This window comes from Meleagris gallopavo, chromosome 2 (genome assembly GCF_000146605.3).
Source record: "Meleagris gallopavo isolate NT-WF06-2002-E0010 breed Aviagen turkey brand Nicholas breeding stock chromosome 2, Turkey_5.1, whole genome shotgun sequence".
In the NCBI taxonomy this organism is placed as follows: Eukaryota; Metazoa; Chordata; class Aves; order Galliformes; family Phasianidae; genus Meleagris; species Meleagris gallopavo.
In genome coordinates, this window is record NC_015012.2 from 107,448,160 (window position 1) to 107,462,214 (window position 14,055).

At 41.5% G+C, this 14,055-nt stretch overlaps 1 protein-coding gene across 1 annotated transcript; it reads left to right on the forward strand.

The window, feature by feature from the left end:
* LOC104910045 (serotriflin-like) lies at positions 1–11,635 on the forward strand. The gene is made up of 8 exons (XM_010708161.3): positions 1–110; positions 4,012–4,112; positions 7,110–7,334; positions 8,116–8,206; positions 8,702–8,847; positions 9,467–9,561; positions 10,244–10,332; positions 11,101–11,635. Exons 2-8 carry the CDS (start codon positions 4,014–4,016, stop codon positions 11,226–11,228), a joined length of 873 nt encoding a protein of 290 aa, XP_010706463.1. The 5' UTR covers positions 1–110; positions 4,012–4,013; the 3' UTR covers positions 11,229–11,635.
* Positions 11,636–14,055: the final 2,420 nt, after the last annotated feature.

Genomic DNA, 14,055 nt, shown 5'->3' on the forward strand with positions numbered 1-14,055 from the left:
AATAAATATTGACAAAGAAAGGGAATGGGTATATATATACAGCCCTAGCGTGAGGAGAGCCTCTAACTTCCACCACTCTTCCCAAGCAACAGAAGTATCTCCAGAAAAAGGTAATGTACAAAGAATTCAATTTCAGTATTAGAAATGTTATTCACAGTTATGTGGTCAGCATTAGTTGGGCATTGTGTTACGAAGGCTAGTGTAGTTAATATCTAAGTTTTACCAGACCTGGTAATTAAAAGAAAATATCTCTTTGTATTTATCACAGAGGCAGAATTTCAAAAAAATGTATTATATTTTCTGCTTAGAAAGCACAGCTTCCACTTGTCTGGGTGAGAAATCTCTGAAGTCTAAATCACCATCTTTTAGTTCAAATGGTACTCTTCAAATAAATCAACCCATTTTGCACTGAATTGTGGTCAGTAACAAGAAATACATTTCTATTTAATTACTGTTATTTAAAATGTATTTCTCTGGAGTATGGGGAAATACCAGTACATCTGATATTTCTTCAAGGCAGAACTTCTTGATTGTCAGAATGGCAGAGCACCGGCACGGCTGCCCAGAGAGGTGATGGAGTCTCCTTCTATGGAGATACTTGAGACTCTTCTGGACACTGACCTGTGCAATCTAATGTAGGGAACTGCTTTAGCAGAGGGGTTGGACTCAATGATCTCTTGAGTCCCTTCAATTCTGTGATTCTTTGGTGTGCCTTCAAAATGTTGCCATTTAGAGATGTCTAGTACTTGTCCAAACTTTCAGGTATATGCCATTTTAAAATATATTTTATATTTTCTAGTACTCAGTAAGCTGATTGTGTCCTCTGAATGCAGAATGAAAATTCTGTTACAAAATACATTTGTATTTATTTACAATTTGATCAAACTTAATTTTGATCAAAGCTGCATTAAATGAAGAGAGGTTTCAAACAGAGGTACCTAAAAGCAAGATGCTGTGATCTGTCTTTTCATAAACACGGAAGTGATTTCCTTGATTGAATACTATTGACACAGGAGGGTAACTGTATCTAGGAATGGTCATCTTCTGACTTTGAAAATAATGCCAAATAAATTTATTCCAAGGAATGTTTATGAGAGTGGATAGTGATAGGACAAGAGGGAATGGTCTTAACCCGAGACAGGGGAGGTTTAGGTTGGACATGAGGAGGAAGTTTTTCCCCCAGAGGGTGGTGAGGCAGTGGAACAGGTTGCCCAAGGAGGCTGTGGATGCCCCATCCCTGCAGGCATTCAAGGCCAGGCTGGATGTGGCTCTGGGCAGCCTGGGCTGCTGGTTGGTGACCTGCACACAGCAGGGGGTTGGGACTGGATGAGCACTGTGGTTCTTTTCAACCCAGGCCATTCTAGGATTCTATGATTTGGTTGACATCTGACAATTGAAGAAGTGCAGCAGTATTTTAATCTACTTTAATTCTGAAGCTAGACGTGTTTTGTGTTTCCTGTTGTTGGAGTCACAGAAAGATCTTCTTTCTATGTGTAACTGAGAAAGAGTCAGACAACAGCTCAGCAGACAAAAATATCCCTCCAGTTTAGAATTTACTCTTTGTTAACATGAGTGAGAGCCCTGTCTCTACTTCATGCAACTGACTTTTATCTTATGCAAGCCTGAGAACACAAATACCTGAATGACATGAAGTCTGTAGTGTGATAGGTTGTGTTACTGATTTGTATCCTGTGACAGAGTACAGAACTGAAATACATGATCAATCTCTCTGCAACCTATCTACCATCAGGAATGTTCAGTTACTAGACCATGTTCTCTGGGTATTTTCATAGGCTGAATCAAACTCATAAGGTTTCTTAGCCTAGTCACAGGGCCACCATAATGTAACTATGAAGCCCATTGGATTCAAACTCATATCTGCATGGCACTGCTGGGGTGCCATTTTTGTTGTTATCCATTTGGGAGTGGAGACACGCAGCAAAAAATACAGTGTGTGCAGCTATTGGTCTGAACTCAGACCTCTTATCCCTGTGATGTCACATGAAAAGGTAATTGTGCTGTCCCTTTTCTTTTTTGGCTTTGTTTCCCCATAGGTAGAATGAAGCTCTGTATAGCCAAGCAAAATTCAAAAAAGGTTATCTTGTTCTAACAGTGGCTTGATTGCCATTTTCTGATATAGTGACCCACACCTTATGTTTGTTCATACATTTCCTGTGAATAAGCAGTAAGATCTCTTGGATAGATGTAAAAATCACAAGGTACATTTATGTGCTGTGATTGAGTGCTGTCCAGTCCCAGTGGAATGTCTTTCCTATGCTTTAAACTGATGTGGAATAGTCATAAAATGTGAACTTGAAGTGGTCTCAACACAAAGAAAGACTTCATGTATTCCAGTATTCCAGTCAGTCCTTCCCAGACTCACTGTCCAGGGCTGAATTTTGCTTAGAGATTGAACTGCAAATGAGGATTAAAAATGGATCTGTTTGTGCCTCATTAGAGACCTAAATGCTGCTCTTGAAGATGAAATTTGATGTGCCATGTCTAAAAGCATCTGGGAGGAAAACTAACGTACTTGCTGTACAGCTGTCATTATTCTTCGTTATTATTCCTATAATAAAAAGAAATTTCTGACATTGCATATGTAGATCAGACTCACACATGGAGGACTAAATAGCAAGTAAATCCACTGCCTTCAATAACATACACCCAGCATAAATGAGAGGAAAACCCCATCATAAATTCGGACAGTCTCAGATATTAAACAATAAACAGGATATTAATAACATTGTAAATGCCATCTCTTCCAAGTCGTCATTCTAGGAACTAGAATTACTTATTCCACTAACTGAAAGAAGAACTAAATGTTTTTCCAGGACCCATTAACCTGCAATTAATTCTTTGAAATATGGACACATCTTTCAGTTCTTACCAGAACTAAAAGCCCTCTGCAGCCTTTCTTCACTTTTTCAGCTCACCTAGCATCAACACATTATTATAGCTATCACCTAGCACAGATTGAATGGTGGATTTTTATATTGTCACCTTATATTCATGGTTTTAACAGCTGTCCCAACGGTTTCCTTGGCATCTAGGATTTGCTATATCTCTACCAATGACCTGTAATGCTCACACTGTGGATTTCTTCTGAGACCTGCTCTAAGTTTTATAATGTTAAACCAATTCCATTGCTTCTCTTTTCCTTCTTTGCTTCGGTCTGTTTTAGGACAACTTGTTAAGCTCAAAGTCACTCTCATTCAGGATTTTGCCACATCTTTAGTCTTTAGAAAGAGATAATTTATTCTCCATCATCTATAGGAAAAAATATTTAATATTTGCTTTCCTTCTGACATGTAGAATAAATATTCCATGAATATGACCGATCTTTAGACTATTTACATACTGTGCTATTTCCTTCTATAAAGAGTATTTTCAACTAATAACCAAGTGCATTATCTGAATATTTTATTAATGCCTTTGTTCAGATGGGAATGAACACTTCCATTTTATTGCATGATTATGTTGCAGACTTGACAAAGAAACAGGGAACAGAAAAGAAACAGAAGCACCTCTTTATGCACTGAAACAAAGCTCCACTCCAAAATAACACCTTTCAGTATGGACGATGCTTTCTTAGGCAGAACACTGCCATGACCCTGCTGTACGCATTAATGAATTTTATTTTTTATATATAATGAGGCAAAGAATAAAGAAATAATACAGATTTGGGATATATTGAGTAAAGAAATCAAGAGGAGTTTGATCTCTCTCTTAAAAGAAACTCACAGCTTTCTGGTACTGGTGGTCTCTGTCTCAGTACAAGGCAGAGCCTTCTCTCTGTAAGAGACAGTGGTGTCCATGCATCATCATATACTCATTTGTGCAGACTCAGTATATGCAACTGTATTTTGTAATGACTAAAATAATCTTTTATGTGCCGTGCTTCATATTGAAGTGCTTTCTCATCCTGCTTACATTCCACAGAACACCACAAAACTTTGTGCAACAGATTAACAGATTTTTGTTGTTTCTTTGCCTGCTTTTCCTCCATAGAAATGGGTCCTCTCACTGCAATCATTTGCCTGGCTGCTTTGATACACCAAACTGATGGACAGGTAGGACCTGTCCTATTGAACAGACCAGCTCGAGGAAGGGTAAGCCTGCACTGGGGAAAGGATCTAAAGCAAAAAAAAGGCTAACAAAAAGCTCTTTGGGGGGCTTTTTGAAGCCAGCTAAAGTCGGCAGACTAGCCCAGACCTAGCTGCTATTACTGAAATGTGGTGGGATCACTCCCATGACTGGAGTGCTGTGATGAATGGCTACAAGCTCTTCAGAAGGGATAAACAAGGAAGGAAGGGTGGTGGTGTGGCTCTTTATATTAAATAGTGTTTTGATGATGAAGAGCTTGGGGTTGGGAATGATAAAGTTGAGTGCCTATGGATAAGGATCAGGGGAAGGCCTGCAGGGGTGACATCTTGGTGGGGATCTGTTATAGACTGCCTAATCTGGACTGTCACAATTCCATGGGACCAGATGGGCTCCATCCTAGGGTGCTGAGGGAGCCGCTCTCAGCCATCTACCAGTGCTCCTGGTTGTCTGGAGAGGTCCCAGAGAATTGGAGGCTTGCTGATGTGACTCCCATCTACAAGAAGGGCCATAAGGAGGATCTGGGAAACTACAGGCCTGTCAGCCTGATCTCGGTACCAGGGAAAGTTATGGAGCAAATCATCTTGGGTGAGACCACATGGCACATATGTAGCACCCAGAAGATCAAGTCCAGCCAGCACGGGTTCATGAAAGGCAGGTCATGCTTGGTCTTCTATGACTGTGTGACCAGACTGATAGATGAGGGAAAGGCTGTTGATGTAGTCTACCTAGACTTCAGCAAAGCCTTTGACATGGTCTCTCACAGTATTCTCCTGGGGAAGCTGGCTGCCCTGGCCTGGACAGGTCTACCCTTCTTTGGGTAAGGAACTGGCTAGAGGGCCATGCCCAATGGGTAGTGGTTAATGGAGTTAAGTCCACCTGGTGACCCCTTACAAGTGATGTCGCCCAGGGGCCAGTACTGGGCCCATCTTGTTTAATATCTTTACTGATGACCTAGATGAGGGGATTGAGTGTATCCTCATTAAGTTTGCAAATGTCACCAAGTTGGGAGGTGGTGTTGATCTGCCTGAGTGTAGGGAGGCCCTTCAGAAGGATCTAGACAAGCTGGGTCGCTGGGCTGAGGTGAATGGGATGAGGTTCAACAAGGCCTAGTGCCAGGTCCTGCACTTCGGCCACAACAAGCCCATGCAGTGTTATAGGCTTGGGGATGAGTGGCTGGATGACTGTGAAGAGAAAAGGGACCTGGGGGTGCTGGTTGATGCTCAGCTGAACACGAGTCGACAGTGTGCCCGGGTGGCCAAGAGGATCAACAGCATCCTGGCCTGCATTAGAAATGGTGTGGCCAGCAGGAGCAGGGAGGTGATCATCCCCTTGTACTCAGCTCTGGTGAGGCCACACCTCAAGTACTGTGTTCAGTTTTGGGCCCCTCACTACAGGAAAGACATTGAGGCCCCGGAATGTGTCCAGAGAAGGGCAACGAAACTGGTGAGGGGTCTGGAGCACAAGTCTTATGAGGAGCGGCTGAGGGAGCTGGGATTATTCAGTGTGGAGAAGAGGAGGCTCAGGGGAGACCTCATTGCACTCTACAACTTCATGAGGGGAGGTTGTGATGAGGAGGGGTTTGGCCTCTTCTCCCAGGCAACAAGCAGGACCCAAGGAAATGGCCGCAAGTCGTAGCAGAAGAGGTTTAGGTTAGACATGAGGAAGAATTTTTTCTCTCAGAGAGTGGTCAGGCACTGGAATGGCTGCACAGGGAGGTGGTGGAGTCGCCATCTCTGGCAGTGCTCAAGAGGCATCTGGATGAGGAGCTGCGAGATATGGTTCAGTGCTTGTGGTAGCGGTGGTGATGGGAGGGCGGTTGGACTAAGTGATCTTGGAGGTCATTTCCAACCTTGTGATTCTATGATTCTGTGAGTCTAAGCAAAATAGTTATATCTAATCACATTGTGTAGATAGCTGATGCAGTTGAGTGATCTCTAGAAGTTTACAATACAGAGTTGAAATTATTGCTAGCACATATTATCACATATAAAGCTCTTTGTTTCCACAATGATGAATTCTTGTTTTCCTGAGGTTTTTGAATTAAAATTTTTCATCTGCCTATCTAAATATTTTTCTTTTTGCAAGAATAATTCTAAAAATACTTATTCCAAACAAAACAGATGAACTGATAATACTCTAAAATAATTAATCTCAGTGTCAGAAATACAGTCATCATTTCTCCGACAGGATTAATATTTTAAGGTGTAGATATCCACTAAGTAGACATTCGGATATGAGCTATTTATCAAGATCCATTTGATAAGGGGAAAAAAAAAGGAAATAGGTCTTCCAAGAAAGATGATCACATCTTTCATTAGAAGCAGTTTCTTTACTGTAAGGGTTAGGAGTCCTGGAGTAAGGACTCCTAATGAGGTGGTTGATGCCCCATGCCCTATGTCAGTGTTCCAGAGGCATTTGAATAATATCCTCAATATTATCCTTCAACTTTTGGTTAACCCTGAAGTTGGACTAGACGATTGTTGTAGGTCTCTTCCAGTGGAAATACTGGTTTGGCACTTTTCCGGGGTATCTGAGACATTCAAAAGATGCACTACAGGCTTTACAGAGAGCAGTATGTTTTGGAAGAAAGTCCGAGGCTCTCGGGGCATTTCAGATGATCTTAAGTATTTCAGAAGATGGTCTGCAAAATGCCCTAAAATCTGATGCAGCTTCACATACTTCCAAAGCTTGAAAGTGATAGGAGCCATGGACTTTTTTAGTGCATACAAGAGGCTAAAGTAAGTCATGACATTTGGTTCCAGAGCCAAGCTTTCTCCACATTTGATGTGGAGACATCTGAAGTTAGAATTACTATCTACAATATTCATTTAGGATCATGTCTTCTTACGAAAAGTGCAGTTTAAACGGAGAGGAGAGGAAAAAAAAAAGCACATGTAAGAATAGAAGAATCAATAAAAGAAAGCTGAGAATTTCCAAGTTCTCAATCAGTCTTGCTTATAAAAAAACAGAGAATTAGAATCATCATTGTTATTTTTTTCCAGGTGTTTCACCGCAACCAACTGGACCTGCACTTCCCTTTTAACATTGGATTCCAACAAGGGAAACCCCGTTACCAAAACCCACAGAAATACAATGGTTATCAGATAAAAAACAAAAAACTGTTTCAACAAGATCTTGTGAATCTCAAAAACAAGCAGATGATCCTTGAGCAACACAATGAAATACGAAGATCTGTAGTTCCAACAGCTAGGAACATGCTGAAGATGGTAAGTGAAGGATAGCTAATAAGCTGCTTTCAAGATTATTAGCAGAATGTTGTATCCTTCTAAACACTCCACACTCAGTGAATAGAGAGGACAGGCAAGTTACTCTGGAATTGAGATGAAAAAAATCAAAATTATATCCCTTTCTTTCTACTGAATTCATGCTCTAAGTTTGCAAACTAAGATGCTGTAAGCACTTGTAAAATCACTGCAAAGGTCTCAGGTGCTATCTGAAAACTCTCTCTTAGCCAGCAAGTCTTGATTTGATAAGGATAAGAAGTAATGGCCTTCAATTGTGCCAGGGGAGGTTCAGGTTGGATATTAGGAAAAATTTCTTTTCAGAAAGAGTGGTATTGCATTGGCAAAGGCTGCCCAGGGCAGTGGTAGAGTCACTGTCCCTGGAGGGATTCAAGAAAAGGGTGCACGTGGCACTTACTGACATGGTTAGTGGACATGGTGGGAGTGCGTTAATGGTTGGATAGAGGCCTTTTCCAACTGTAACGATTCTGTGATTTGTGCAGTTAACAAAACTCAAGTAACCTGGCAAAAGTCCATATGCTTAGGGTCATTTGTTTGGAGACGGTATGAACACAGGTTTGCCCCAACCGCATCGATTTATTGCTGTCAAACCTGTATTAACCTGGCTAGCACAGTGAGTCACAGATTCTTGCCTTGTGTTTGCTAACCACAATCACCAGCAACTCAGACACAACTTTTTTTCTTCTCCTTCAAGGACTGCACAAATTTTCTGTGACCTGAATGTTCCTTCCTTTGTGTCTTTCAGATGTGGAACGAGAAAGCTGCCAAAAATGCTCTGAAATGGGCAAATACATGTGAAATGCAAATCAGCCCAGTGCAGCACAGAGTTATTGATGGTATGTGAAGAACATGGGGACTAAACTTACGGGTTAATGATGATTTGCAGAAAGCATATCTGCATGTGAACTAGAAATAAGGATAAATGTTAATCTGCTTTTTATCTTTTGAGAATTTTTAAACACAAAAATGTCATCTTTGTCAGAGAAAGACCCAAAAGACAAACTGTTGGAGCCCAAGAGAGAGGGCAAGCTACGAACTGAGCCTGTTCTTGTAGCTTTCTTTAACTATCCTCTCTCAGTTCCTGCTGGAGACAAGTCAGTAGGATAGAGAAGTCTGACTAAGTACACATATTTTTGTGTCACATTTTGTAGTCAAATAGCCATCTGTGACTGAAAGGTCACTGATATCAGAATAACATGCCTTGCCAGGATCAAGTGCACTATCCTCCAGGAGTGCTAACGCCATAAAAAATCGCCATTCCCTCTGTCATGCCTCCCACCCTACAACTTTCTTCACTCCTGTGTAATAAAACAGACATACTTCTACTTCAGGTGTCACCTGCGGTGAGAATATCTTGCTGTCATCTCAACCAAAAACATGGGCTGATGCAATCAAAGTCTGGCACAGTCAGGCTGCCAATTTCAAGTACGGTTTTGGAGCAACTACGAAGAGCGCCAGTGTCAAGAACTACGCTCAGGTATGGGGAAATAAAGTGAACTGCAGTGATACACTAGAATCACACGTGTACAATTAGGGTTGCTGAGGGGTGTTTATTATCAGGAAAAGAAAAATAAAATAAAATCAGTGCCATCAAACTGTTTTCTTTTATGCTCTCATCCAAAGACGACTGAAAAAAATTAACATATTTTCTCATTTACATCTGAGACAATGGAACCAATATCTAAGAGAGCTGCCCAGAAGAGAGGCAACCTGTAGAAAACATTAATGATAACGCAGCAACACAAATAAATAAAGAAATGATAATGATGCAATATTTTTGATTTGTAAATAATGGAAAGACATTAAAATATATACATATGGACAATGAAATGTCAAAGGAAAAGAGCTATGATGAAACCATTCAAGTTGAAATTTCTATTATTCTGCCAAAATTGTGTCCAAAACATTTGGAAACCAGAAGACATCACTAATTCATTTTCCTATTTATTCCTCCTGACAGCTAACTTGCAAACATAACAAACAGAGAGTGGAAATGAATAAATAACTGAATAAATCTATCTTCTGATTTGAAATACAGTGTGAAATACATTTGAAATACAATTTCTGACATGACTTCGCTGTTTTTTGTTCTACAGCTAGTGTGGTACAACAGCTACCAGGTTGGGTGTGCAGTTGCCTACTGCCCAAGGAACCAGTACAACTACTTCTATGTTTGCCACTACTGTCCTCCGTACGTATTGCTTTTTGGTTCTCTTGAGATGTTCTAGACATGGTTTTAGAAAGTCCTGCAGTCCGTTGAGCATTTGTAGGATCAGATGCCTCCAGTTTGTTTTGGCCACTTGGAATTTTGAAAACGCCAATGTGAACTGCTGCTTTAACATCAAGTTGAATATAAATGTTTAGTGTAATCCATGTTGAAACTGGGAGTTGGGAAATATTAGCATACGAATGAAGAAAGAAAAGTCTGTGTAAGGGTCAGGCATTAAGCAGAAGTCATCCTGTAACTCTGAACACAAAGAAGATAGTCAGACACAAGTGAAAGCCAACAGCAAACAAATATTCACAGAAGAAAAGAGCAAATCTCTAACACCTGTCAGAAGGTTGCTGCCAAGATAATTTCCTTATGTGCTGGAAAGCCATTAGAAAAGCAGAACAAGAAAGCACGTAAGATTTTTTAAACTGGTAATGCTGTACAAAGGCAAAAAGCCAATTAGTTCTCTTTCCCTAAATGCCTGCTGTTTAAAAACAAAGATCTGGTATTCTACGAATAGCCCAAACTCAAACATGACTATTTATGATTATCATTTTACCCAAAAACTTGTTGTTGTCTTTCACTGTGATAAAAAAAGTAAACTGTCAGTGGCTCAGAGCTGCACTTTGATCTCGTGGTGTTCGTTTCTTTATCATTTCAGAGGGAATAACATCATGCAAGTGGCTGCACCTTACAAGAAAGGACCCAGATGTGCAGACTGTCCCGGCCACTGTGAGAGAGGGCTTTGCAGTAAGTGCACGTACTTTCCTCCTTAAAACAAACATTGTTTTATAGTATGTCTCTCCATACCTAACCTTTTATTACCTTCATGCAACCTTTGGCAGGAAAGATGTCACAGAACCGCCCCTTAATTTACCTCCTCTAACATAATAGTGGTTAAGTAACTACTGACAGGGTGTGAGCAGGGTCTGGGAGCAGATGATCTCCAGGGGACCCTTCCAACCCCCTCACCCACGGTATTCGTTGCTGCCAAGATGTGCACGATTGGATTGACGGTCTTCTGCTGCCCTCTGCAGGGAAGCTTTGGTCACAGTGTCACGATGTGCATCTGTACCCAAGGGCATGTCTGGATTGTCAGTTTTCACGTGTGTCCCTATGGACATAAAGATCTCCACCTGCCTCTGGTTGTTGTAGAATCCCATCTGGAGCAACTCAACTGTTTTCTGTCTGCTTCCCCTTCTATAAGCAATTTTATTCTTGTATATTCAATTCTTACTAAGTATTCTTATATGCTTGTATACTCAAGCAATTTTAACAGTTGAGCATGGAACTGTAGAATACCAAGGTCAGAAAAGAGCTCCAAGATCATCTAGTCCAACCGCCTGCCAATAATTCCCCAACAAATGTACAAAGACTGCATAGACAAGAAAACAAATGCAAAAGAAAAAAGAAAAGAAAAAAAAAAAAAAAAGCACTTTGTAAAATGCAGAAGTATCACTGTAGCACTGTTTTTCAATTAATACATTTCATGGCCTTTCTCTATCTGTTCTATTTCAGCCAATCCTTGCAGACATCGAGATGCATTTCCAAACTGCAGAAATATGAAAACCTTGTTTGGCTGTAAACATTCAGTGGTGAAAACAAAGTGTCCTGCTACCTGTAAGTGCACCACTCAGATTGTATAAATGCCTGGAGGACGTCATTGCAGTTGCTTTGGAACTTATGTACGAAGAAAGAGTAGAACTGGAAAGAAAAAAACATTCATGCTCAGCGTTTCAGCTCAGATTGACCTGAATGTAACTTGTTTATGAAATCACATAATTGTTTCAGTTCCAAATTAATCTGGTGGCTCAGATAGACTCTGATGTTATGTTAGGCTTTATAAAAATCATGATTAAGCTATTAATGTGGTTTTGGTTTTTTTTTGGTGGAAGTTCCACTGATTCATATCCTTTTAATGGGAAACGCACTTTTAAAACATGAAAACACATGTTAAATTCCACTTAACTTTCTTCTGTTACCTTTTCTTCAATTATAAATGGAATATATTCCTGGCTAAATAAATGTATATTCACAAACAAGAAAAGTTGTTTATAATTTTTTCGTTTGGAGAATTTCTCATGGATACTTCGAGGATCTGTGATATTTCATGCAAGTGAGGATGAAACCGGAAAAGAAAAGCAGAGCCAAAAGTCATGCACTGTTTTGTACAGAAAAGATAAGAGGCATACACTGATTGTGACCTAAACACAAATCTTCTGATACACAGAATCACATCTAGGGTTGGAAGGCCCTACGAAGGGATCTGGACAGGTTGGATCTATGAGCTTAGGCTGATGGGTTGAAATACAAGAAGACAAAGTGCCAGGTGCTGTATTTGGTCACAACAATCCCAAGCAGTTATAAAGGCTTGGGACAGAGTGGCTGGAAAGTTGAATGAAGGAGATGGACGTGGGGGTGTTGGTCACCACTTGGCTGAACATGAGCCAACAGTGTACCCAGGTGGCCAAAAAGGCCAAAGGCATCCTGGATTGTATCAGAAATAGCACAGCCAGCAGGAGCAGGGACCTGCTGTGATCATCTCCTATACTGGTGAGCATAAACACTGAGTTCTGCACTCAGTGTTGGGCCCCTCACTACAGGAAAGAAATTGAGGCCCTGAAGCGTGCAGAGAAGGGAAATGAAGTTGTGATGGGTCTGGAGCACAAGTGTTATGGCGAGCAGCTGAGGGAACTGGCGTTATTCAGGTTGGAGAAGAGGAGGCTCAGGGCAGACCTCATTGCACTCTACAACTCCCTGAAAGGAAGTTGTGACAAGGTGGGCTCAGCATCAGCTCCCATGTAACTAAAAGGATGAGAGGTGATGGCCTAAAGCTAAGCCAGGGTGGGTTCAGGCTAGATATTAGGAAAAATTTCTTCTCAGAAAAAGTGGTCAGACATCAGAATAGACTGTCCAGGGAGGTGTGGAGGCACCATCCTTGAAGGTATTTAAGGAAAGGGTAGATGTAGTACACAGGGACATGGTTCAGTGGGTAATATTGGTGGTAGGTGGGCAGTTGGACTAGGTAATCTTAGAGGTCTTTCTCAACCTCAGTGATTTTATAATTCTATGATCTGTACATTGAAGTGACAAATGCATTTTCTCCAGAACTGCCCAGGTAACAGCACTAATTTCTATCAAAGCACACTTGTAGGACTTCTTCCAATAAATTCAGCTAACGGCCTTGGATGTGTCTTCTCCTTCCTGTATTTGCACGCAGACCATCAAGTATCATCTAAGGGGGAGTTTAGCTGGATCTGCTATACTTGGTCTTAGGGCCATGATCATTCTTGTATTGCTTCTAATCTTGCATTTACTTGCGTAAGATGCGGATGGTATTACTACCTGTTAGGTCTTTAGTCTTTTGTTTCTGTGTGTGCAGAGTTGCTGAGCATTTGACACCACTGAATCAAAACAATGTGACTCTCTCAGATCTTGCTGACGTTCCTGCAGTTCAAAGAGGGCATAGAATCATAGAATGATTCAGGTGGAAGGGACCTCAAAGGTCTTCCAGTCCCATGGGCAGGCTTGCCAACTAGTGGATCCCAGCGTCCCATCCAGCCCGGCCTTGGGCTGGGAACCCACAGCTCCCTGGACAGCCTGTTCATGGGTTGTTTTCATGATAGCCAAATGAACTGCCTTCTCTTCATCCATTTTTTTTGGCTGGAAAGCTGCCTGATGGAAAGGGACTTTGGTGTACTGATGGACAGTTGGCTGAAGATGAGCCAGCAGTGTGCCCAGGTGGCCAAGAAGGCCAATGGCATCCTGGCTTGGATCAGGAATGGTGTGCTGAGCAGGACTAAGGAAGTCATATTGCCCTGTACTCAGGCCTCACCTCAAGCACTTTGGTCAGTTTTTGGCACCTCAATACAGAAAGGAGATGGAGATGCTGGAGCAGGTCCAAAGATGGGCAACAAGGCTGGGGAAAGGCTTGGAGAATATGGCCTACAAGTAGAGACTGAAGGAACTGGAGCTGTTCAGTATGGGGAAAAGGAGGCTGAGGGGAGACCTTATGGCTCTCTGCCAGTACCTGAAAGGTGCTTACAGCGAGAGTGGGGTTGGTCTCTTCTCATGGTGACAGGATGAGGGGAAATGGCCTCAAGTTTTGCCAGGATAAGTTTAGGTTGGGTATCAGGAACAACTTCTTTACAGAAAGGGTTGTTAAGCACTGCAATGGGCTGCTCAGGGAGGTGGCTGAGTCACCATCCCTGGATGTGTTTAAAAGCCATTTGGATGTGGTGCTCAGGGCCATGATTTAGCAGAGGGTTGTTAGAGTTGGGGTAGGATGTTTAGGTGGTGGTTGGACTTGGTAATCTTTAAGGTCTTTTCCTACCTGAGTGATTCCATGATTCTGTGATTTTTCAGGTTTATTTTCCTGCTTTGCCTCTTAACCTTTGAGCACTTGGGTTAAATTACACCAGCGACATGAATATGAAACGAAAAGTGAGTTTGTCCTCATATCCAATACATTTC

Coding starts and splice junctions, on each gene's coding strand:
- LOC104910045 (XM_010708161.3), top strand. CDS start 4,014: ATGGGTCCTCTCACTGCAATCATTTGCCTGGCTGCTTTGATACACCAA. Junction 9,562..10,243: donor GTTTGCCACTACTGTCCTCC/GTACGTATTGCT, acceptor TTATCATTTCAG/AGGGAATAACATCATGCAAG. Junction 10,333..11,100: donor CTGTGAGAGAGGGCTTTGCA/GTAAGTGCACGT, acceptor GTTCTATTTCAG/CCAATCCTTGCAGACATCGA.